This window comes from Carassius carassius, chromosome 5, assembly GCF_963082965.1.
Source record: "Carassius carassius chromosome 5, fCarCar2.1, whole genome shotgun sequence".
NCBI classification, from domain to species: Eukaryota; Metazoa; Chordata; class Actinopteri; order Cypriniformes; family Cyprinidae; genus Carassius; species Carassius carassius.
Genome location: NC_081759.1, coordinates 29,617,144 through 29,643,424, shown reverse-complemented (window position 1 = coordinate 29,643,424; position 26,281 = coordinate 29,617,144). Strand labels below are relative to the sequence as shown.

General features: G+C 35.7%; 1 protein-coding gene across 1 annotated transcript in view; it reads left to right on the top strand.

The window, feature by feature from the left end:
• Nucleotides 1-25,375, top strand: part of LOC132141207 (androgen receptor-like) — a 73,244-nt gene extending 47,869 nt beyond the window's left edge. The window contains exons 4-8 of the mRNA XM_059550526.1: nucleotides 14,888-15,166; nucleotides 17,904-18,048; nucleotides 18,725-18,855; nucleotides 19,443-19,594; nucleotides 23,600-25,375. Coding sequence (XP_059406509.1) covers nucleotides 14,888-15,166; nucleotides 17,904-18,048; nucleotides 18,725-18,855; nucleotides 19,443-19,594; nucleotides 23,600-23,758 — 866 coding nt within the window. The 3' untranslated portion in view covers nucleotides 23,759-25,375. The remainder of the gene's footprint in view (nucleotides 1-14,887; nucleotides 15,167-17,903; nucleotides 18,049-18,724; nucleotides 18,856-19,442; nucleotides 19,595-23,599) is intronic.
• The last annotated feature ends 906 nt before the right edge of the window (nucleotides 25,376-26,281 follow it).

Genomic DNA, 26,281 nt, shown 5'->3' with positions numbered 1-26,281 from the left:
CAAAACGCTTCCCTGCATAGAAGTTTATTAATAATGTCACCACATGCTCCAACTCGACCAATGCGAAAGATTTTTCACATCCCCGTACTGGTAAGAAATATTCTATTTCTTCATTTATTAACTGTAACAGTACTCATGTAGTATACCTTCTGAAGTGTCCCTGTGGACTGGTGTACATAGGTCAAACAAAACGTCAACTTAAACTGAGGATAGCTGAACACAAAACAGCAATTCGTACTCAGAACTTAACATATGCCATGGCGAGGCACTATAAGCAGGCCAATCATGGTTCCCCTGCTTCTTTGAAGTTTTGGGGAATTGAGAAAATCTTACCTTCACCCAGAGGTGGTGACATTATTAATAAACTTCTATGCAGGGAAGCGTTTTGGATACATACACTTAACACTCGAGAACCTCTAGGTCTAAATGATGAATTGAGTTTAACATGCTTCCTTTAAACACCTAAGCATATTAAAATACAGTGTTTAAGATTAATATATTTTTACTCCCATTGTATTGTGATCTTTGTAATAATGTGGGCACTTGCCCTTTAATGATTGTTTTATGAGTGTGACACCTTGGTTCAGAGGGATGTATTTGTTTTGGGTGGCCAACGCCCCCTTAATCACACCTGTTGATGATCCTTATTAATGGCTTCATTGCTCATTCTCTCCAAGGACTCTGATGAAGATGTAACCACATCGAAACGTTAGTCATTTATTTTTTGTTATGCACCTTTAATAAATAATTTAATCAGTAGACATCTGTGCTGCACCGGCGATTCCTTTTGTTTAAGCTACAGCAACTTGGCAAAAATATTTGACTACATCTAAGGTATTTAAAAAAAATAAAATAATAATTTTTATATTGAATCAGCATCATAAGCCAATGCTCTCTCAGTGATCAATAAAACTATCTGTCAAGCAGGCAGACAAGCATAATAGTTCAGTTTAGTTGTTTATGCAACAACACTTCCAAACCAGTTTGGCAACAAAACCAGTATCATGTACAGGGCCGACCTCAAAATAAATGTTTGCTGTCAGCTGGAAACCTCCTAATGGTTGGAATTGTGGCTTTATTGTATGCAGATACATTTATGTAAATGTATGTTTTATGTGCCCTCTAGAAGCTTGAAAGTTCTGCAAGTGAACATCATGGTATCCCAAAGAAACACAAAATCACTTACACAGACATTTAAATTAAATGTTCCCTCCTGGTTGAATGACCTGCCCAACTCAATCATAGTCCTTCAAGAATCAGCTAAAAACACATCACTTCCATCTTTATTTGACCCTCTAACTCTAGCGCTCTCTATTCCAATTATATTCTTAAAAAACATTCCCCTTTCAGACTTGCACTCTATTTATTTACTAACTGCTTGTTTTCTTAAAAAAAAAACTAACACTTGCTTCTCTAATCTTTTTTCAATTCTATCTTATTTTTCTTTTTACTTATTGTACAATTAACAAAAACACACTAGCTTGCTCTGTTCTTTTCCTATTCAATCTGTTTCTTTTTATTTATTAAAAAAACTTGCTACGTGTACTGCATTAACTGCTACGTGTACTGCATTAACTAACTGAGACTTGTTAAAGCACTTGCATATCATTGCTCTTTTGTTGATTTTGATTTCTTCCATTGTCCATATTTATAAGTCGCTTTGGATAAAAGCATCTGCTAAATGACTAAATGTACATTGGTTAACATTAGTAAACTAGTGTATATCACATGAACTAAGAATGAACAATACTTTTGGAGCATTTATTACTGTTAATTTCTACATTTACTAATGTGTTATTAAAATCAAAAGTTGTGTTTTTTAACATTAGTTAATGCACTGTGAACTAACTTGAACGGCAAATGAACGACTGTATTTTCATCAACAAACTTGAACAAAGATGAATAAATACTGTAATAAATATAAATTCATTGTATGCTCATGTTAGTTAATACATTAGCTAACATTAATGAAATCTTAATGTACTGTATAGTGTTACCATATACAGTACTGTGCAAAAGTCTTAGGCCATTAGTATTTTCACCAAAAATAAAAAGTCATTTTAAGTCATTTCTGTGCTTTGCTGTAGTGTGTCAATATATCAGTTTACATTTCAAAACATTATTTTTTCCATTAAATGTAATAATCCAGTGAGATTTTTGTTTGCACAAGGAGTCTGACAGCAGCCAGTGCTCCACACAGAGATCTGATCTCACATCATTCAGTCTGTCTGGAATAACATAAAGATCGTGAGGTGAACAGGAGGATCCATAGATTAATTTCTGTTTTATTTAGGTTTTTGTTTTGCTTTTGCTTTACGGACTGTGTTCTCTACATCACAAATGCCATCAGTCCCTACTGTGAGTGTGTTAACATATTAGGCCAGTTAACATGAGCTATGTCTTAATGAAAAAGAGATATTCGGGTATATTTTTTAAAACTCATGCAGATTGCTTTATGTGATTGTCTATATTGTGTTTGATATCGTTAGCCTGATAAGAGTAATAATATTGTCTGAACGACATTGCACACAATTGTTTTGCTCTTGATTAATTCGGCATGCTCTTGCCTCCTGCTCAGATTCCTATTAAAGCAGGGACCTAACAGTCACACAGATAGGTTATAGCTCAATCTGACATTGAGTTTTCATCATGAGTAATCAGCTGGTAAATCATTGCCAGTTAAAGGAGATTTGAGTGGATGCAAACATTAAATATGCATAATTTGCAAATAAGAAAACTTAATAATGATCCCAATGCAGTATAAGAAGATTAAACTTTCAAAATGAATTAACAATTTGATGCATGAAGTCCATTACAGTGGACAGATCTTTAAAAGACATTTTTAAACATTCAGACACATCTGAACCATCATGAATGACTACCTTTCACTTTTTTTATTTTGTGCTTTTTATTTATGATTCAAAATGACTGACAAATGTGGTTATACTGTACGTCAGAAACTACAAAACCAACAGTGTCTAATAAATAAAAAAAAAGATCTCTTGTAAATCCTCATAGAATTAGGCATTAAATCTTTTTAAATTATTTATTGCAGATGTTGTCTTTAGCATGCTTAGCATTTTTTTTTAAACTTGTGAACACATGAAAAATCATATTTTGCTGGAATCAACTATTTACTGGCTGCGTGATCCATCTGTCAGATAAATAGCTGTCCACTAGTTGATTATGTGCAAGGTAAAAATGTGGATGTACATTTCTTTATACTCCCAGTGTGGCCATTTTTGTTTTTGTGTTATGTGATGCTGCACAGAACACTATGAGATCTCCAGTCATGAGAGAGGGATTTACCAGTGTATAAAAGCTAAACGAATATCCACGCGATGACGTGCTGGAATAAAACAATATATTTCTATGGATGCTTCCTCATAGACGCAAATATTTGAATACCGAAAATGTGAATGTTTTTTTTGCACAAGTCCGACAAATCTTTTCAGTTTTGCAAAACGAAAACTCGGGCCGTCCAATAAGATTTGAGCTAGAATCACATGAACGGAGCAGCTGCTGTTGCACGAAAGGGTGAGAATGGTAGTGCTGTTTCGAAAACCAGTGAAAACAAACACTGAAGAAGAGTTTTTATTGAGTTCTTACTGTGTTCTTGTTATCATTGGTATTTGATAACAGATTTATTCTCACATGTTCTTTATACTGTACAAAATAACATTTTCTAATAATTCTCCACTGAATCATGTGATCTGGAGAGCACTGTCCATTTTCTTCCATTTACGCGAGTGTTATGAGTCATAGCACTTTCACTCTCTAGTCTAGATCTTCCATATTGAAATATATATGAAATATGACAGCAAATAGACGATGATTATGATGATATATTTTCTGTATGTGTTTTGTATGCAGCTCATGGTATTTTTTATAGCAATAAAGTAGCGTTATTAAACATACAAAGAGTGCATGTGTCTGCTTATTATAGAATCAAAATCAACTATAAATCACAATCGGAAGTTATCACAAGCACTCGATGATGGTTTAAAGTAGGTTAGCAAATGCATTTTCAAGTGTAGCTTGATGCTAATTGTACTTCTAATTATATTTTTGGATGTAGCTTATTCTTGTAAGCATGATAGTTTGTGTTTCTAAAGTTTCAAAGTTGAGCCAAACTTTGTTTATCTTAATAGACCAATTCAGAGTAGACGTCACAGTTACGTCACTTGCTGCTGCGCGTGCATAGTGGTTGCAGAAAAACACTGGGAACAAGTGGAGGTGGGTATCTCACAATTCTGAGTTTTTTTCCTCGCAAATGCAAGTTTATATAATCAAATGAAGACTTTATAACTCGATTAACTCAAAAATAGTTTGTCAATTTTGAGAAAAAAAATGAAGAGCTGAGGGGAAAGGAGAGAATGACGAGTTGTTTTTGTTATTAGAACTGTGAGATATAATATCGGAACTGCAAGAATAAAGTCCGAATTTTGTAATATAAAATCAAATTTACTTTTTTTTCATTTGTTTTATTCCAGTTGAAAACTTTTTCAACAACATTTACTGACACTAGATATTCTCCGCACACAAAAAAAACGTCATCCCTGTTTCGGATCTGTAAGACTATCCCACTATATAATGTCAATTTCACTGAATAACAGTGCTTATCGCTGAGTGACAAGCTCTTTTAATATGCAGAGAACATTTTGAAAATGACATAATCAATATAATTGGCAATCTTTTTAAACCTAACAATTTTATACTGTATCAGTGTAATTCTCTATCCGTAAAGACTATTCGCTCCTGGGTTTTCTGCAACAATGATGCGCGCGCATCCTGAATGTTTACAAACCTAAAATTTGTCTATTTAGATGTTAAATCCATATACGAGATACATATCTGAGGAAAAATATATTGTTGGTTGGTGCCACCTAGTGTGCAGGCATGAATTTGGAGATTCACCTTGCTTTTTCACATTACGCTCAGTGTGGAAAGGCCTTAACGCAGGAAATTCTGGGAATGTCAATTTACTTTTTTTTCAATGTATAATTACATATAATGTCCAATACAGTTTTTCAACATGTAACAGCAACACCGAACCAAGCTCTCCTTCACATCCCCTGCACCTGAATGAACAAATACAAATCGCAGTTTAAACATGCAAAAATAAATAAGATGTGAAAGAGCCCAATTTAGCACCCGCGAATGGTGTTGTGTGCGCACAGGGCATATGCAGAGAGATGCATCTCAAAGCGCTTGAACACCAAAATTTGCCTGTTCTTGTTCTTGTACCTATTGTACTCTTATAACCTGTTGGTTATATCTAAAGTGAAAGTAAACAGTGGAGAAAGAAATCGGATGTTTATCATTACAATGGATTCATTGTCTCTTAAAGTGACCGCGCCTAATTTACTAGCTGCTATCAGTTTCCTTAATGTTAAACCAAGAAAATGAAAGAAAGAAAATCACTCACCGCTCTTGAATGAATTACTTTGTAGTTTAACAAAAATTAATCCACAGTCAGACCAACAATTATTCAGACACTAGATATAATTTTGGATTTTTTTTTTACCAGTGGGTGCAGAACACTATAGTTCTATATGTAAATGAGTGTAGCAAAGTAAAGTAAACTGAGACATATTATACCCCAAAATTCTTCATACAGTGGACTACCAGTAAAATGTATTAATATATATACATTTGAGTTCTGCCTCCTTTTGTAAGAAAAAAGTAATTTTTTTAGAATATTGATCCACTGTCCCATTACTCTGAGCAAGATAAATTGTGTGTTTGTTTGCGTGGGGTGAGACAGGAAGCAATGTGTATTGGTATAGCTCTGTCAGAGAATGATCAGAGTATTGCTGATTTTTAATGGGACATGGTGTCTTAGAGACAGACCGAGCAACGGAGCACAGGTAATCTCTCTCCCCAAGGCCCCTCAGATCAACTGCTTTAGTCTTAATCTTACTGAATATTCTTTTAGTCTAAGAGGGGGAAAGAGTTAAGAGGTTAAGTGATATGTAAAAAGCAGAACAGAGAAAGAAAAAAGAAAGGAAAATAAAGAGACAAAATAGAATAAGGGTAGAGGCAGCTTATCATTCTGGTAAAAAGAAAATAAAAAACTTTCAGCAGCTTCTAATATATACATGTGACCTAAAGCTTGGATGATTTTGAAGGACTTAGAGAAGATAATGTAGCAACCTGTTTGTGGAAATATTGAATTTTTTTTCACACACCACTGTGTGTGGTCCTAATCCTCAGTAAAACAACCTGTAAAGCTGCACTGATCTTAAGAGAAAAGCATTTAGACACAGACGTTCATGCAGAATTACATTCACATCATGCTTCATGATGACTATCTATCTATCTATCTATCTATCTATCTATCTATCTATCTATCTATCTATCTATCTATCTATCTATCTATCTATCTATCTATCTATCTATCTATCTATCTATCTATCTATCTATCTATCTATCTATCTAACCTACCTGCCTGCCTACCTATCTATCTGGTAACACTTTAGGGACCAATTCTCACTATTAACTAGATGCTTATTAGCATGCATATTATTAGCATATTAGCTGTTATGCTAAAAGTTAGAAAACCCATATTAATGCCTTATTCTGCATGATCATATTTTAGATCCCTTAATCCTACCTTGTACCTAAACTTAATAACCATCTTACTAACTACTGCTAACTAATAAGCAGCAAAATAGGAGACATAGTTAATAGTTAACAGAAAGAATTGTTCCCTAAACTACAACCCGAATTCCGGAAAAGTTGGGACATTTTTTAAATTTTAATAAAATGAAAACTAAAAGACTTTCAAATCACATGAGCCAATATTTTATTCACAATAGAACATAGATAACATAGCAAATGTTTAAACTGAGAAAGTACAATTTTATGCACAAAATGAGCTCATTTCAATTTTGATTTCTGCTACAGGTCTCAAAATAGTTGGGACGGGGCATGTTTACCGTGGTGTAGCATCTCCTTTTCTTTTCAAAACAGTTTGAAGATGTCTGGGCATTGAGGCTATGAGTTGCTGGAGTTTTGCTGTTGGAATTTGGTCCCATTCTTGCCTTATATAGATTTCCAGCTGCTGAAGAGTTCGTGGTCGTCTTTGACGTATTTTTCGTTTAATGATGCGCCAAATGTTCTCTATAGGTGAAAGATCTGGACTGCAGGCCAGCCAGGTTAGCACCCGGACTCTTCTACGACGAAGCAATGCTGTTGTTATAGCTGCAGTATGTGGTTTTGCATTGTCCTGCTGAAATAAACAAGGCCTTCCCTGAAATAGACGTTGTTTGGAGGGAAGCATATGTTGCTCTAAAACCTTTATATACCTTTCAGCATTCACAGAGCCTTCCAAAACATGCAAGCTGCCCATACCGTATGCACTTATGCACCCCCATACCATCAGAGATGCTGGCTTTTGAACTGAACGCTGATAACATGCTGGAAGGTCTCCCTCCTCTTTAGCCCGGAGGACACGGCGTCCGTGATTTCCAACAAGAATGTCAAATTTGGACTCGTCTGACCATAAAACACTATTCCACTTTGAAATAGTCAATTTTAAATGAGCCTTGGCCCACAGGACACGACGGCGCTTCTGGACCATGTTCACATATGGCTTCCTTTTTGCATGATAGAGCTTTAGTTGGCATCTGCTGATGGCACGGCGGATTGTGTTTACCGACAGTGGTTTCTGAAAGTATTCCTGGGCCCATTTAGTAATGTCATTGACACAATCATGCCGATGAGTGATGCAGTGTCGTCTGAGAGCCCGAAGACCACGGGCATCCAATAAAGGTCTCCGGCCTTGTCCCTTACGCACAGAGATTTCTCCAGTTTCTCTGAATCTTTTGATGATGTTATGCACTGTAGATGATGATATTTGCAAAGCCTTTGCAATTTGATGTTGAGGAACATTGTTTTTAAAGTTTTCCACAATTTTTTTACGCAGTCTTTCACAGATTGGAGAGCCTCTGCCCATCTTTACTTCTGAGAGACTCTGCTTCTCTAAGACAAAGCTTTTATAGCTAATCATGTTACAGACCTGATATCAATTAACTTAATTAATCACTAGATGTTCTCCCAGCTGAATCTTTTCAAAACTGTTTGCTTTTTTAGCCATTTGTTGCCCCCGTGCCAACTTTTTTGAGACCTGTAGCAGGCATTAAATTTTAAATGAGCTAATTAAGTGGATAAAAGTGTAAAATTTCTCAGTTTAAACATTTGCTACGTTATCTATGTTCTATTGTGAATAAAATATTGGCTCAGGTGATTTGAAATTCCTTTAGTTTTCATTTTATTAAAATTTAAAAAACGTCCCAACTTTTCCAGAATTCGGGTTGTAACTGTAAAAGGATGTTGTACTAAGATTGAATGTCACTTGGGGGTTGAATAAAACTGATAATGATGTGAGCACAGAAAAGACATTTGTGGTTATTTCATTATAAATGTTATGTTATATTTGTCTGACCTACATGTGCCTCTTTGATTTAATTGTAAGCAGGATGACTGAATGATTAAAATCAATGTAAAACCGGCCAAAACAATCAATTCCAGTTGAGGTTGAATAATTTTGAACACAACTGTACATGATGTGACGCAACTTAGCACTGAGAGGTTATTGCAAGACCCCCCATACACGGGCACTGTGGGCCTGTCTGCTATGCCACTGGCAATACTCACAATACCGCGATAAAATTCAGGTCTCTTCTAATTCCTAGACTGTGAATGATAAATAATGTGAGTTGCGTCACTGCGATTTCACTGAGAAGCTGCAGCTGTGGTGGAAATGATTTTGGTGGCGGCCCGCCATGGCAGAACGAATGTAGCGGAAACATTGTTTTAGCAATGGTAGCCCAATGTGCACATTTTGTGTGTGTGTGAGTAACAAATGTGTGGTTTTGATAATGCAGAAAAAGATAAATGTGCCTGGTTTTAAGTAGACAACTGAGACAGTTCTCAGATATTGAGAACACCCCCCCCCCCCCCCCCCCCGGCTCTGAACTGTGGCCTATTCATTACTTTTTTTTTTTTTTTTTGATGTATTAATGTTTGCCTCATAATCTTATGTCCCTTCAGATTTATAAAAAAAACTTCACTTAAGAGCCACTGAGAGTTTGGAGTTTGGAGACAGTTTAACTCGAGGCTTTGGTTTGTAGGTGAAGGTATGTTTAGACGGAAGGTACAGCTCCTTCTCTAGGTGCCTGCATTATGTGGAGGTATCTTTAAATGTATAGAATTGTAGTAGGTGGGTTTTGTGGAGGTATTGTGCCAGACAAACTTCAGCTGTTTAGTGCTACAATTTATATTGGCAGAGATAGTAAAACACTGTTTATTTATTTATTGGTTGATTGATTGTCTGGTTGTAGCTGGTTTGTACAATGGAAATGTATATTTCAACATATATGCATATGGAAAATAGAGCTGTTAATTATTATTATTTTTTTATTGATAATGTTGTTCAGCAAGACTGAATTACATTTATTGGTGTGATAGTTAATACACTCGCAACATTACAAAATAATTCAATGAATGTTGCTCTTTTTAACTTTCTGTTGATCAAATATTCTGAAAAAATTAATTAAAAAAATCTGTTTCCACAAAAATATTAAGCACCCCAACTCTTTTCATCGTTGATAATAATAATAATAAGTTTCTTGAGCAGCAAATCAGCATGTTCACCTAATTTTCAAAGAAAAAATAAGAAAAAATAATATATGCACTTCAGACCAGAGTTAATAATTATTATAATGCATTAAAATAATAAGACACACCAGTTTGCAATATCAAGCAACAAAACAAGCTGTTTTGTATGGCTAAAAATAACTGCAAATGAATGAAACCGGAATCCATATATATACATTTTACAAATGACCATGCCCGCTCTTACTGGACAAATAAGGTGGATTAGAATGATTTCTTTGAAGGATCATGTGACACTGAAGACTGGAGTAATGGTTTGCCATCACAGGAATAAATTACATTTGAAAATATTTTAAAATAAAAAACTGTCCTTTTAAATTGAAGTAATATTTCAAAGTATTACAGTTTTACTGTATTTTAAATCCAACCTTGGAGAGTATAAGTGATGATAAACAGGGAAACTTTTTCATCAATGCAGCAGGGCATTATTGCCAAGCGATGTTGGGCGCTTTCCCACTGAGACAGGGCAACTATCTGTCTGTATATTTTAGATCAGTTGTGGGCCCTGTGTCTCGCCTGGTTGCCCTTTGATGGAAACATTGTTCAGATTTTGCCCTGAGTATCTCGTATATGTACAGTATACTGTATGTGTGTCTTCATGAAGGCATAAGGCAAAGCATATTTACAGCTCATTTTATTATTTTTGTTTTAAACGCACCAACAACAACAGATGCTTTGATTAAAATCAAATTCCACTTCTTTTTTTTTTTTTTTTTTACATCCTATCTGGTTTTGATTTTACATTTTACATTAATAAAATTTTCTCCAATTAGGATAAAAATTTAGTGTGTTTTTTTTTCTTCTAAAAAGCAAATCGTTTTATTTTAGCGGTAGTGCTGTGGGTAAACATATTTAAAAGGGGGACACACAGTTTCTGCCAGTCTCATGTTACAGTAATCTTTTGTACCTAGAGTAGTATTGCATCGTTCATATCTCTGAAGAGTCTTTAGTTTTATTAGATTTATAAAAGACATATATAGGCTACAGCTTTATGCTTCATGCTCAAACAGTTGAGAGGGTAATCTTTCACTCACAACCAAAAACATATTACTTATGTTTTCGTGGTCTAAAAACAAAACAACAAATCCTTCTTTACCAAGTCCTGTGTAGCGCTGCCGATGACTACTATAACCTACATGAAGTGCTGGGAAGTATTCAATCAAGGAATTTTGCCCTTTATGATGTCATACAGGGCCATACTTGACAGAGAGAGAAAAAAACTGTCAGAAACGAACCCTGAAGATGTGTATATACAACCTTTTTTTTTTTTTTTTTTTTTATTTGCCATGTTTAGCATGAGAATCCAACTCTTTAACAATGTAAATAACTCAGAATGCATGAAATAGCATTAGACATCCCCTTTAATTACATGAGTTTTAAGAAAATTGATGGGTAGTAACAGTGAAAATGTTCTTTTTAAATGATTTTATAGCTTTGGCTAAAAACTACTGGTGTTTATCGTAATTTGTCAGTCTCTAACAGTCAAGTCTCTTTTCTCATTAAATTTTTGCTCACTCCTCCTAACAGAACATAGTATCATATTTCAGGTCCACTTACATCTCAGACTCAGCTTTGTAACAGATGGCCTCACATTCATCTTCCTTGTGCATGTCACACACAGTGCAAAGTAATGCAGTCTCTTTAGGATGCTTGACTCTTGCACCCTGACTGGCTGAGCCAAGACAGCACTGTAAATCCTTTGATGTCATCTTTGGGTTCTTGGAGACTTCCTGAAGTATCTTTCAATCAGCTCTTGGGATGAGCCTAGCAGATTTTTGTGAAATCTTTTCCATTTATTGATGGATTGTTGATTATCTTTCAGTGTGGACGTGACAGTGATGTGATGGAAGCTTAAAAATGGACACAAAACACTTTCCAAGGCTCACAACTTCTAAGACCAAACCAGGCCACGTTCCCGATGTTAATATAAGTCTTCCTAGTCTTTCTTAATGTTTTGGTCATCTAATTTCAGGTATTTAATGCAACAACAAAGGAAGTCTAAAATGCATTTCTGCTCGTTTAATCAGTATATAATGTGATTTTTCATTTTTCCTTTTTAACACGTTGTATATCGCCTTTATCTTTAATACTTTCAACAGTATAATCATATCACATTTGAATAAATAAGAATGCAAACACAATAAGATGCATGACTACAAAAATCAATATAGCAAACAAAAAAACTCACTAGCTATGTGTTATTTAGTTTGTTTCGGGGGTTTATTCAGCTTTCTTTTTCATTTTGTTTTTGTGTAAATGTTTAGCTGTGGAACTAAAACCTAAATTGTCCTAAAAGCCTAAAAGCATTTCACCTTTTGGACTCAAATAACACTGTGGATCAATTTACAACTAAATGCATCCTATATGTTTCTCGCTGTAACGCTAGCAATATCCTTTATCTCAACTTTTCTCTTCTTTGTGGTCGTGTTTGTTGTAATTGGCTTCCTTAGTAAACAGCTCAGAAATAATGAGGCCCTGGTGTAATGCAATCAGCTCAAAAAAAAATAAAAATTTCTTTGTTTTCTTTACAAAATACTATAATTATGCAAATATAATCACACCTACTCAGAAATTGTGATAACCATATAGAACAATCACACATTTAAATATGACAGAAGGGATCACGTACAGTCAAAAATACACCCTAACAGAGCAATCAGGTATTGCATTATCCTGCAGGTCCCTGATGTATCACTTATGGGGTTTATTTTGTGATTTTAGTTGCAATGCAACACGTCTTTGTCTGTTTGAAGCTCTCTCTGACAGGTTTTCTTCTAATCTGGGTTTTCCTGAACATTTTGCCTTGAAGGGTTTTATGCTCACTAAAATCTAGCCTTCTCATTTTGAGCCATTTTGATTCAGAAACACATTTAGAGTTTTATCCACAGAAGAAAAAAAATGGAACGTCTCTAACAAGTATGTAATTACTTGTTAGTTTCTTTAAGGGCCTCTAAATATGAGTTTGTTTTTTTGACAGACAAACATACTACACATTAAAGAATTACCACATTAAAGAGTGGCACTTTTTTTCCTTTTGAAAATCGACAAATTCAAAGCAGACAAAATGTTTTTTTTTTTTAATTAAAGTATTGCTTTTTATAATAACTTTTCTTCACAAACAAGGATTACAAAAAATCTGATTGTTTATCAGTTGATTTGGCAGTATGTATATAGTCTCAAATGGTCTCTCAGTTCATGGCTACGTTGTTTAAAACGCTTTTGAGACTGAAAACTTATATCATCCAAAAAGTCCCAAAACTGTTTTTCTGCCAGTGAGAGGCAGAAGTTTATATGCACATATCTGTCATCATGGCTCAAAGTTCTCATCATTCAAAACTTTTCACAGATTCGAAGTGGAGCCCAGAATGCCAAAACTCTGAAACAAAACGTTTTCTTTCATGTAACCGTAAACTGTTACACTATATATAAGTAAACACTTACGTACGGCATCCACTACTGAGTGCTGGCTTCTCACTCATCTGTGAAGTTTTAACACATTCATCTTGTTCCTCCAGTTCCTGCTTAAGTCTGAGAAGATTTTCTCAGCAGCACCATTCACCCAATTACACACCTTCAGAGAAACTCAATTGGATGACTTCACACGTGTTTTCAAAGTTTTGAGTTTCAGAAATGCCCAATTGAGTAAGTTCACTTTAGAGATAACGTGATGATGCATCTTCTCTCATGGGTGGACTTCATCTTCTGAGGAGTACTGGATATGGACGTATGCTAATCTAAACTGGCATCTGAAGACATTGCAGTGCAAAGCTGATTTGCACAATTGGTGTTTATTTTCCAGTCTATGCACTGAATGTTAACATTACAGAATATACAGAATTATAGGTCTTCTTTTTAATTTTAAGTCTGTCTAGAGCCTGTTTGAAGCTGAAGCGCTACTCCACTCTACACTGGAGTGAAGTTCTACTCCATGATGAAGACATATCAGCAAAATTAGCAAATGTTTGTGCAAGAGACTATTGGTGTTTACAAGAGAATGTTGGTGTTTTGAAGCAGCAATTTTTGCTGTATTTGCCATCTACATTACATTTTTGCTTGTATTTTGCTTGAGTGGCAGGTTTATGTCTTTTGAAGAGAATCTCAGTGGTGGTGTCTTTGGCACCTTGCCACAAGTTTACCGCAAACCCATAGGCTTTTGGTAAACCACCTCAGGATAAAGTTATTATTTCACTCTCTCCCCTTCTCTGTCTCTTTACCACACTTCATTTTAGACCACAAGCAGAGAGGCTCTGGTCTTTCTTCAGCAAAATTGGAGCCTCCTTTTTATGGGGATCTCAGAGGGCTGAATCATTTTCATGTTGAGTTTGTCCTGTTAGTCAGCAACGAAGTGCTTTTTAGGCATTTAAATAAGCTGCCCTCAATTTTTTTTCTTCTTAATAGAACTTGTTTTTTACATTTTGGATTGGCATTAGTAATGCGCCATTAAAGTCTGTGAGTTGTAAATCATCTCAACCGAAAGTTTTTCATTCCTCACCCTAACTCTGCCCATTGAATAATGAGCATCTCTGATTTATAATTCAGAGTGGAAACTGTGATTGCTGGGCATCATAACAAAGCTGCAGGCACTTACTGGAGCAGGAGTGAAACTGTTGCTACTGTTGCAACTACTTAAAGCGCACATGCACATTCGCATGCATATTTACATCTTCATTTAATTCCTTTTATTAGCAGCAGCCTCAGAATACAGATGTCTTTACTCTGTTGTGCATAGTAAACAGCCTTTTCTGGTGAAAGAATAGAATGCACATCCGCACATTATGGAACCGTTGTATGTTTTGCATTGTTGAATGACTGTAGTTCTGCTCCACATTACTGAAATATATCAACGCAATTACGCTAATCCTGTCAGGTCCTTTTGTTGTAGTGAAAATCATGTTGTCTCAGGTGTGTTTTGTGGCCAGTAATCTTTCTTTGTGCTGACTGGCAGGAGATAATGTGGCGGAGAGACTAGCCGTCGCAGTGCAGGTTTTATCCTCTGTTGTATAATAGAGATATTCAAGAGCAGAAATAAGATCATGCCAACCTCATTATTTAGAGACCACCTGCTTCACTGCCTTCAAAATAATATGTACTGAATAAAATAAAGAAGTGTTTGAGATTAATAATGTGTTTTTGTGCAGGTTGAATTAACAAAGGCAGTACTCCCACCCTGTTTGTTACAGTATATTGCTTTTGTTCTGTGCCGCAGCCCGCAAGCTGAGGAAGATCGGACAGATGAAAGGTCCAGAAGAGGTTGGCCCTGTTCAGGGCCCATCAGAGACAGTCCAGTGCCTGTCGCCCAAGCCCAGCCTGACGTTCCATTCACAGTTGATCTTCCTGAATATCCTGGAGGCCATTGAGCCCGAGGTGGTGAACGCCGGCCATGATCATGCTCAGCCTGACTCGGCAGTTGCTCTCCTCACCAGCCTTAATGAGTTGGGAGAGAGGCAACTTGTCAAGGTAGTGAAATGGGCCAAAGGACTTCCAGGTAATTTAAGCATGTCACATTTTCACATTTCAGTTTTGCTTTTTATAAAGGGGTCAGAACCTTGATGCTCATATTTTTTTTTTTTTTTTGTATCTATTAATAATAAATAAATAAATAACACAAACATAAATTGTATAGAAATTTGATTAAACCTCTATGCTGAACATGTTTTTAAATTTTTGGATCAAAATGTATTTTGATATATTTTGATGGAAAATAATTAAAACGGTCAAGATATATTAAAAACAACAAAAAAGCCTCATTCAAAAAATTCAGTTGAATTCAGAAACTCTAGAAGGCTTAGTCCAATAAGTCTAACTCAATCTGACCTAATGACATCATTATCACATGGCACAGCTGATTGGTTCTCTTCTGTTTTGGTAGCCAATGAGCTCGCTGCTCAGCATTCAAATATATGACTAGGGATTATTGTAGCAGTTACAGCTTGCTTCAGAAACCCTCCAACTTCCCCAGTTCCACCTGTATAGATCTGCTATGAGGTGATTCATGTATGCTACAGTATATGGGGGTTATTTCATGTATGTTATATTTGCAGCAGCAATATTTCTTACATGCTCACAGCAGCATGTTGTGGATCTATTGGCAGTAGCAAGTCTCTGTACTTGCTCTGCAGCAGCAGCAGTAGCGTAGCAGATCTCTTCCGCCAAGACCAAATACATTAAGATTGTTATGTACATAACCATGCCAGTCCCTCAGAGAATTGTCATGACAGAAATTCATTTATTATTTATTTGAAAAAAAACAACAACAACAACAATGCCACTTTAGTGCTTATTTTTAAAAAAGCTTTTCTTTCACCAAATCAGAATTATACGACGGCGTTTTAGTGGCATGTTGAAAAATAATAGAAATTGAAATATTCTGAGAATAAAGTCGAAATGTTTCGAGAATAAAGACGAAATATTACAAGAATAATATTTCTCGTAATATTTCCATCTGAGCGGCCGCAGCATCTTACTGGGATGAAGAAGAGTCAATTTTAAGGACTCAGCTTAATATCAAGAATATGATGTTTATTAACAGACTGAACAGGAACAACTTTTTAACTTAACATCAGCTCACACACAATCGACATTCCTTTGGGGGGCGCTGTAGCTCTCTTATTTAATACTCTATAAATATATGTGGGATTATTAGCAGAAATCATACCATGTATCATTCTCGCGGAGACAGTATTCTTGGAAATAATATTTCATATCTTCCATTGTATTCGTTATTTGTAGAGCACCAGCCACCCAATAGCAATAAGATTCGTGCTTTTGATAGACCTACTTTTAATGTCTCAGCTTTCAAAATCAGTTTTATAGCTCTTTAATGATCAAATCGCTGTATTTATGTGAAACAATTGATTGAGTTAAACTGTTTTCTTTGTAAAAATTCAAAATATGTGAAAATGTATTCGACTTTATTCTCGAAACATTTCGACTTTATTCTACGACGGCATTTTAGTGCCATGTAAAAAAAAAATCTAAGATTACGAGATTTAAATAATAATATTTCGAGAATAAAGTCGAAATCTTACGACTTTAATCTCGTAATCTAAGATTTTTTTTTCAACGTGGCACTTAAATGCCGTCGTAGAATTATGTGGTCCAATATCATGCACAAATATGCAGAAAAAAGAACCCATGCAGCTCCTCATGACTTTGTAAAGATTAGCGAGTCTATAATTTATATAGCGAGATAATTTGACATTTTCATTACAAGACAAGGCTAGTAAAATGTCATGTGATATGACCAAACACTTGATATATTTATCAGTCAATAGTTAGTTAATGATATTTGCCAAAATAAAAAAAAAATATAAAAAAACATTTTACCTTCAGCAATAGAATTAGAAACTTTTTTGAAAAAAATTAAAATCTGTATATTGACGTATTCATATGACAAAGAAAATATTAGTTTTTACCCAATCCCCCAAGAATGGCCATGATTGACACAATAGTATAATAACAAGATGGAGATCCTGCCTGGTGATTCAAGTCGGGACATCAGTGAAAATTGATTTGGTTATTTTTTTTTCTCAGTGATTTAATGATGGTTTGTATTTTAATTCAGAGGCTTGAGAGGTGTTGTGTAATCTCCTTCACTCTAATGGCTTTGATAAATGGCTTTTTGAAAAGCAAAGGCAGACTTCAGTCATATGTAAAATGCAGCGGTGGCATCAAACCATCAAATACTGAGAGAAAAACACCAGGATGGGAGATAGAAAGCGAATGGGGTGTGGCTTGGCAAGAACCCTTTTTTGAAGCTCAGTGAGACAGTGTATGATCGGCTGATTGAATCAGGTTGATGTGATTGGTTGCAGTTCTCCAATTTCCTGTTATTGATAGCATTAATAAAACTGTGAGGCCTGGCATTTTAATCTGTACTGAATCCAATGATAAATGTGTTATGAGGGAAGTGAGATCAAGTTTATCCCAGAACGTTCAGCTTGTTTCCCCTTTGTTTCCTGAAAGTGGTGCATATGCTGCCTGGTCTTCTACAAACTGTTTTATTTAGTTGAAGTCAATGTACTGAAAATCCTCGGTTCAGATTGACATGCATACTTTTTTCTGAAAGTAACATCAGGTGAAGTCTGATGGCATGATATGGAACTGAAATAGTTGAAAATGCAGTTGGTCTCAAAAAATATTACCCAAGCAGCAGACAAACTGTAAGTTATTAGCAGCAAACACAAACCACAAATATCTCTCCCATCTCTCCTGTCTCTCAGGTTTCCGTAACCTGCATGTAGATGATCAGATGACAGTCATTCAACACACCTGGATGGGAGTGATGGTCTTTGCACTGGGTTGGAGGTCCTACAAGAATGCCAACGCACGAATGCTGTACTTTGCACCAGACCTGGTCTTCAATGAGTCAGTCTCATTCAATTTCACATCCACTCTGCTCTTATTTGCCTGTTTTCTTTTGTGTCCGGCACCCATCTATGTTCTGCATTGTTGCCTTCTCGCTCTCATTCCATTTTCTTCTGTCCATTTGTTTGTCTCGTATATGTTCTAATCCATCTTTCCTCTCACTCATTTTTTTTCATTTCTCCTCGGCGGCCCTTTCTCTACCCCATTCCTCCTCTCTATCTTCCCGTCTCTCTCTTTTTTTTCCTGGGAAGGTACATATCTTGTACTTCATGCACACAATAAGAGTCTCGTCGTGGATTCTTCCAAGATTCATTTATAATTTATTGCTGGCTTATTATGGTGTGGAGGATCTTTGTCACAAACACAATCCCAGGAGAGATTGGATTTTTGGAGGGGTTCACATGCTCTCAATGGCCTTTTTCACCATTTTCTGAAAAAGAAAACTTTCTAAATGCATTTTGGCCAATCCCACTGCTGATGACAGAACTTGTGTATTAGGCATGAAATACAGTTCATTTAGTGAGAGATTTGGGAATCATTAGATGATTACTCAGTAGTCAGTACTGTATGGTAATTAGCGAGAAGAAAGTTGTCGCAAGCTGTTCGTTATTTTCAGATGTTTCTTTGTTTGATTCTTTCTCTGTGTATATCAATTAATCTGTCCCTTATCTGTCAGTCATAGGATGCATATCTCCAGTATGTACGAGCACTGTGTTCAGATGAAGCACCTCTCGCAGGAGTTTGTGCTGCTGCAGGTCACACAGGAAGAGTTCCTGTGCATGAAGGCCCTCCTCCTTTTCAGCATCAGTGAGTCTACTGCTGTTTGTGTGTGTGTATGTGTGTGTTCAGAATATTGTTCGTATGGATACTAAAATAAACCAAACTAAAATACAAATAATAATAATAATTAGAGGCATCATTCCTGTTTTCCGGTGTGAGATATATGTTATGTAATCTTATATAACATATAATGAGCCAAGCTTTTCAAGAAGCTAATAAAAAATATCTATATCCTGACTTTAGTCTGTCCAGAGAGCTCTTAGACCGTATTCAACAAATCAAATATAATATTTAGCGTGACCCCTTAAAGGTTAAGTACCTCCTTTCATTGACCATTTTCTTAAATAGTATAAAAAATTTTTTTTTTTACAAAAACATACATTTTTTAAAACTAAGAGACTAGTTTTAAGAGTTTCGTTACCTTGTGTACCCTGTTTGTAGGGTATTTCCTATTTCTATTACAAAAAACATTACCAGCACAGTGTAATAAATCATGCAAAATGCAATAAGCAAACACACAAAATCAGTACATTTCAATTAAATCATGTTATTTTTCAAGTGTATGCAAGTATGTGTGCATGTTCAAATGAAGGTTTATATTTCCATTTCTGCAGTTCCAGTGGAGGGGCTGAAGAGTCAGAAGTATTTTGATGATCTGCGTCTGACATACATAACTGAGCTTGATCGTTTAATCAACTATGGCAGGAAGACCAACTGCGCCATGCGCTTCCAGCAGCTGACCCGACTGATGGACTCACTGCAACCAGTTAGTAACACACATACATGCCACACACTAAAATACAGATTTTTGTCTTAAATGCAATACTGGCATGATACACTACCATTCAAATGTTTGGTGACGGTAATATAAATAAATACTTTAATTCAGCAAATATTTATTATGTTGATCAAAAATGACAGTAAAGATACTTACATTGTTACAGAACATTTCTATTTCAAGTAAAAGTTTTCTATTCTTTCAAACTTTCTATTAATAAAAAAGTATGGTTTCCACAAAATGTAAACGACCACAATTTTTTCAACATTGATAATAATAAGAAATAATTTTGAGCACCATATTAAAATGTTTTCTGAAGGGTCATGTGACACTGAAGACTGAAGTAATTTTTTCTAAGAAATGGCTTTCCCATCACAGGAATATATATTTTTTAAAGATATTGAAATAGAAAAGAGTTACTTTTAATTATAATACTATTTAATTGCATTTTTTGCTCTCTTTTTAATTAAATAAAGGCACCCTTGGTGAGAAGTCTTCATTTCAAAACATTGCAAAATCTTACCATCCCCAAACTTTTGAGTGGAAATGTGTGTTTTCATACACATGACACAAATAAGACAATTACAGACAAATTCACTAAAAAGTTGTGCCACTATTTCATGCATTTTTAAAAAATCATTAACAATCTGCAGTCCGGTTTTAACCAGATGCTAAATGTGCTAAAAGTGTATTTAAATTAACTGTCATTCTTTTCAGCACAAACACACCATTATATGTAAATTAGGCTCATTATTGATGACAATACTCAAGCGCTATTTGAATTTTGCAGATACTTTGATCTGAAGTGACATACACTGCATTTAGGTTGTGCATTTTATCAGTTGATCCATCGCTTGAGACCTAGTTCTTGAGACTTTATGTCATGAATTACTCACCCTGAAGTTGTTTCAAACCTCTGGGCAACCAAACAGTTGAAGGTTGTAGATCTATTTTTATCGAATATATATATATTTTTCCATACTATGAAAGTCAAAAGGGATCAGCAAATGTTACACACATTCTTCTAAATATTCTTGGGAGGACTATACCTTTAAACCCATGACCGTGCCATTGATGGCACAGTGCACTACTTTCCAAGCTACTGTAATGCCTTATGCATAATTTTTCTTATGTTACACTCAAAGGTGCACTAAGCTAATGTTTAATGTTTTGTTCCTTTAATACTCCTTTGTTCCTTTGATATAAGTCCATCTTTAATCAGAAAGTAAAATTAATTTTATGAATTAGACTTTTGTGTATATTTTTGTTGATGATGGCAGCAGTAATTCATCAAATGATGGAGAAGATCATTAAGACCAGCACATATTGCTGTGTAGTCAACATTTAAAGAGCTAATGCAGGTGAATGCTGTGCAATCTAGGGCAGGGATCCTCAAATCTGGCCCACGAGATCCTCTTTCCTGCAGAGTGTAGCTCTAAACCTAAAAAAAACACCTGAGCATGCTAATCAATGTCTTCAGGATAATTTCAAAATCACAGGTAGGTGAGTTTGGTCAGGGTTGGAGCTGAACTCTGCCGTGCATTGGCCCTCCTGTCCAAGAGGAACCCTGATCTAGGGTTGGGCGATGTCTACCAAATGGGCATCGGATGATGTCTGTGAAAAGGCACGGAAAACACATAATGTGTTCTATATTGTGTTCACTAAAGGGAAACGGCAATCCGCTTGCCTGCAGTAGCCTGTTACCTTACAGTTAGGGCTGTGAATCTTTGGCAAGGCAGCGATTCGATTCGATTACGATTCATAGGTTTTCGATTCGATGCAATAACGATTTTTGCAAATTTAGAACGATTCAATTCGATTCGATTCACAATTAAATTCGATTCGATTCGATTATAACGATTCGATTCTGCATTCTTTAAGTGCATTCACGGGATTATTTAAGTGCTTCTACTAAATTATTTAAATGCTTAGTCAGGGGGCAAATTACAGTAGCATTTATGGTTAGAGAACCATAGGTTAGAAAGAAAAAAAAAAAAAAACTTTTGTCCATTGTTAAATGCTAGTTTAATGATGCGACATGGCATAGGTAAAAATGTATGTAAGCCAAGTTTTTAAAAAAGAGCTTAAAGAGTATTATGTATAAGCTAACATTTTGTCACACCAGGGGCGTAGCCATAATTTCAGAAGTGACAGAAATGTCAAATACAATCATTTTATGTATGTAGCCTATATAATAATAATAATAATTATTATTATTATAATTATTATTTTTATTTTTTTTTACAAGGAATTATCTTCTTTTTTAATTACTTTTAATTAGCTGCAATAAATCGAATACACTGCTGGACAATAATCAATCATTTGTAATATATATTTTTTTTCCTAATGGCAATTTTATGATTGTTTTATATACTAGGCTACATTTAATTAGCAATTATTTAAATTTTCTGCACAGAATAAGGTAGAAAATATACTTTATAGTTTCTGTACTGTAATAAATGTCAATTAGCACTGCATCATTCATAAATTGTTTGTGGGTATTTTTTAGTTTCATCAGTTCATTCTGCTTTTATTCAGTTTAGCTGCAGATATAGCCTGGCACGTCTATGAGAGCGAGATTGCTTCTCTTTCAGTGTGAAAACGTCTTCATCTCTATTTAACTTTTCCTCTCCATCAGCGAACGATTCTGAGAGAAAACGTGCCAGATGTCTGTTTGCTAATGAAACAAACGCTACTTTCATGCATATTATCAGATAAATCTCGTGCTCTTATTTCAGGGTCGTTGTTAATGCTGTGGTTAATTTTAAAAGTTTCCTTCATATATTCGGTTCATCCGCATTGTTTAAAAACATTTAGCATTCAATGGATCTGTGCGTATGATTTAGACACTTACATTTCTGCTCCGTCCATGCAATAAATACAGCTGTCGACGGCTCTGGTAACTCCGTCGGTAAGATGCAGAGAGCCATTGACAAACTACAGAAAAGTAAAACTACTTCACGTTAGCATTACTGGCCACGAGTCCTATAGATCACACGTCAGCTGCGTCAGAGACGAACGGAGCGCGAGCGCAATACTGTGACAGTCTCAGGCGGTAAACAGTGGAGCGCATGAAGGACAGATAAGAGGCACGATTCATGAACACTCTTCAAGGTCTCCATTAATTCGTGCGTGTAGTAATTTAATGTGTATACATTTTGAAAGCATTGAATCGCTATAGAAATCGCGATTCATTCGATTCTTAGCATTTTGAATCGATTACTTTCCAAGATCGGCGATTCACGATTCAAAAATCATGTTTCAAGATCGATGCATATGAATCGACAGGGTTTGTAATCGATGCATCGAGAAAACGAGTAAATCCTTACACCCCTACTTACAGTACATACATTTTCACTTACCATCACATAAAAAGAGTAAGAAGAGATGACTGGGGAAGATGGTAAATGTTTTTTTTTAGATCCTGAGCTCCACTGACAAACATCTAATCATGTATAATTTGTGGTAAATACTGCTGCTCCATAGTATAAACTGAGTGAGTTTGAAAGTGAAATGAAAGTAAAACACAAGCTCGCATTCAAATTTAAGGGTTCTGTAGTACACTGAAGGGGTGGGGAGAAGGTATCACGATGCTTGCTCAACATCGTGTTGTCTGTCAGCCATTGGTGATACACGATGGACTCACCTATCTGCCCAACCCTAGTACAATCTCAGTATAGTATGCCAGATTGTGGTAGTCTGCTGCATCATCCACACCTAAACACTCAGAACCGGCCTCAGATGGTGATCCGTAACATGTGCATTCAGTTCACTGTAATTTTTTATTCTTTTTTTGGCTTTGTTAGTGCCATTAACTGAGTTATGTTATTTATTTAGTAAATCTGATTCTAAATCAATGCAGGCAGCACATGGAAATGATGACACTTTTCATTCTTATTGAATTTTTCTATCCCTTCATGTTTTTCATGTTTTCATTTTGCTTGTTCTTATCTCTCCTTTCCCCTCTTTTTCTCTTTTCTCTCCCTCACCCAGATTGTTCAGAAGTTGCACCAGTTCACCTTTGACCTCTTTGTCCAAGCTCGGTCTCTGCCCACGAAGGTCAGCTTTCCCGAAATGATTGCAGAAATCATCTCGGTCCAGGTGCCAAAAATCCTCGCCGGCCTGTCTAAACCAATCCTGTTTCACAAATGACAAGACTACAACCCTGAACAACGGATCCATACCAACCCTACCCAGGCCATATGAGCCAGTCAGTTTGGCCTAATCCAGTTTGATCCAGCCTAAACCAGCCTGCAATGCTTTTAATCTGGACTTGAATCGATCTACGGGACTGAATGATACAGATTTTTTCCCCCTTTTTTATTTTGAATTTCTTCCCTTCTATACCTCCCTCCCTTTATATATCAGTGTCATCTCTCTCTCTCTCTCTCTCTCTCTCTCTTTGAAAAATGGCCCTGAAAAGTAGTGGGACCATTACATCGTTACAGTTGTCTATCTTCTCCACAGAGATCATTTGAGCTCATTTTCTCAAACTGACAGCATGGTATGAAGCAGGTTTTGTTCTTTCTTCCTACCAGCAGTTATCCTTAAAGAGTTACAATATGTTAGCCTTGTGGACAGGTTGGAAAAAAACATGACACTGAATTTTCATCTGAGCCCTTAATCAAAAAAAAAAAAAAGGACACTGCACAGATCTCTATCAGAGTCTGTGACCTGGCTCTAATCTCTATGCATCGCAGGATAAAAATGTTTCACTTAATGTCCATTGACTTGAGAGATCAGGACAAAGCCAAGCAGCATGCATAGTGAATACATAAGAATGTGACAAAAAACCATGACAGTTTCTTCGCTTCGCTTTTTTATTCTTTTTAGTTAGAACAACACACTACTAAATACAGTACTGTATTACAACAGTATGGATTTCAGTACAGCAGGCTGGCTATCAGTCTCCTCCCTCCTTTATTAGTTTATTGATTGTAAAACAAGTGCTTCATTCATTTCTTATGAAATGTAGAGGCTCTTTGTAAAAGCTTTTTAAAAGGCATTTATCATTCATTTGGGGTCAGACAATTTGTGACTTTAATTAGAAAATCGGTCACAGTTGGGGTTTGCCTCTAAGACTGAAACAACAGCACAATTTTATACAAACAAACAAACAAACAAAAAAATACATATCGCAGTCATAAACTTGCCTCCTCCAGACAGCAGACTTTTGTTAAGACGGGGCTCAGTGCCCTCTTGTGCAACCTGGATATTTAAGAGCAGGTTTTAGGGGATTTTGAGGACAGTTTGTACATAGAACATAAATACAGCCACGCTTGGGTAAACACAGGTGATCTTCAAATATAAGGACATATATATATATAAATCTATGCATGCTGTCTTCATATCCATCAACAAAACAACAAACAAATTATTGCATGCTAAAGCCCTAGATATTCAAACAAACCAAACTGCATTTCCAGTAAGCTAAATTGATATTGTTAGGAAACGGTATTGTTTCCCATAAGGCTCTTATGAAGTTACTCTCTCTTTCTCTTTCACTATCCTTAATGGAAGTTTTGGCAAGGTAATATTATTGTATACAGGGGTGAACTGACCATCTGGATGTTCTGGAGAAGTCCTGGCTGGACTTCTTCATCCTTCATCCTCAAAGAAAAAGTGTCAGATTAAGTGACGTTGACGGCTGACAAAAGGAGGCACTAATGCAATCTATTTTTGCTTATAAAAAAAGTGACAGTGGGCTCGTGATGGCAAGCAAAAGGCGTGAAGATAAAGGCAGTTGGGAGAAGCTTAAAGGGAAGAAAAGCAAACAGTTAAATCAGGTTACCTTTGCCCGCCTCTCTCCCTATACACAGCATGTAGTCTATAGCTCTAAAGTCAAATCCCAGGACAACCCTAGTCCGAGCGTCCACTGCTATTTATCACTCCACATTGTCACATTCATTCAAAAAGAGACAACAACGATTTTACAGCGGATTACATTTGAGAGCTATTTGGTTAGAAAATTTAGTAAATTAAGGAACCTATAAGGTGATTAGTCTGATTAACATGACACACACACACAAACACAATTTGAGACATATGAATAATCAAATTGCAAAATTCTGTTGTTTCAGGTTTCTAGATTCTAGGTTTATGTTTATCATTGTCATATACATTTAGCATTCTGCTTTTTTTATGTAGATTTCAAATATTTTTGTTCATACAATAATACATTTATTTCAATCCTCTGTAGAAAAAAAAATAGAAACCATCACGTAATTTGTAACAATTGTTCTGGTTATAATGAAAATTGTATTGTTTTTAATGGAAACTGTAATGGTGCCTGTTACATTTACATTTATTCATTTAGCAGACGCTTTTATCCAAAGCGACTTACAGATGAGGACATGAGAGATGTTGGTCTCTACTGGCAATTGGTCACCTTCTATTCATTACTTTTGTTAAAGTCACTGAATCTTAATGTAATATGTCCCAAAACACACTACAGGAAACCATTATTTAATGGTTTTAATTGTTAAAAGTTGATGGTTTGTAATGTTTGTAATGGTATTTGTAGTGGGAATCATTCAAATTTCAGTGATGGTTTCTATTGTTTTTTGTCAGCAGGGTCACCATGGGTTTCGTGATGTTATTTGCCATAAATGCGATAGGATTGCTGTAATATTGTGAGATAGTAGTGACTTTGTAGTTGTGGTGGGCCTATTTGGG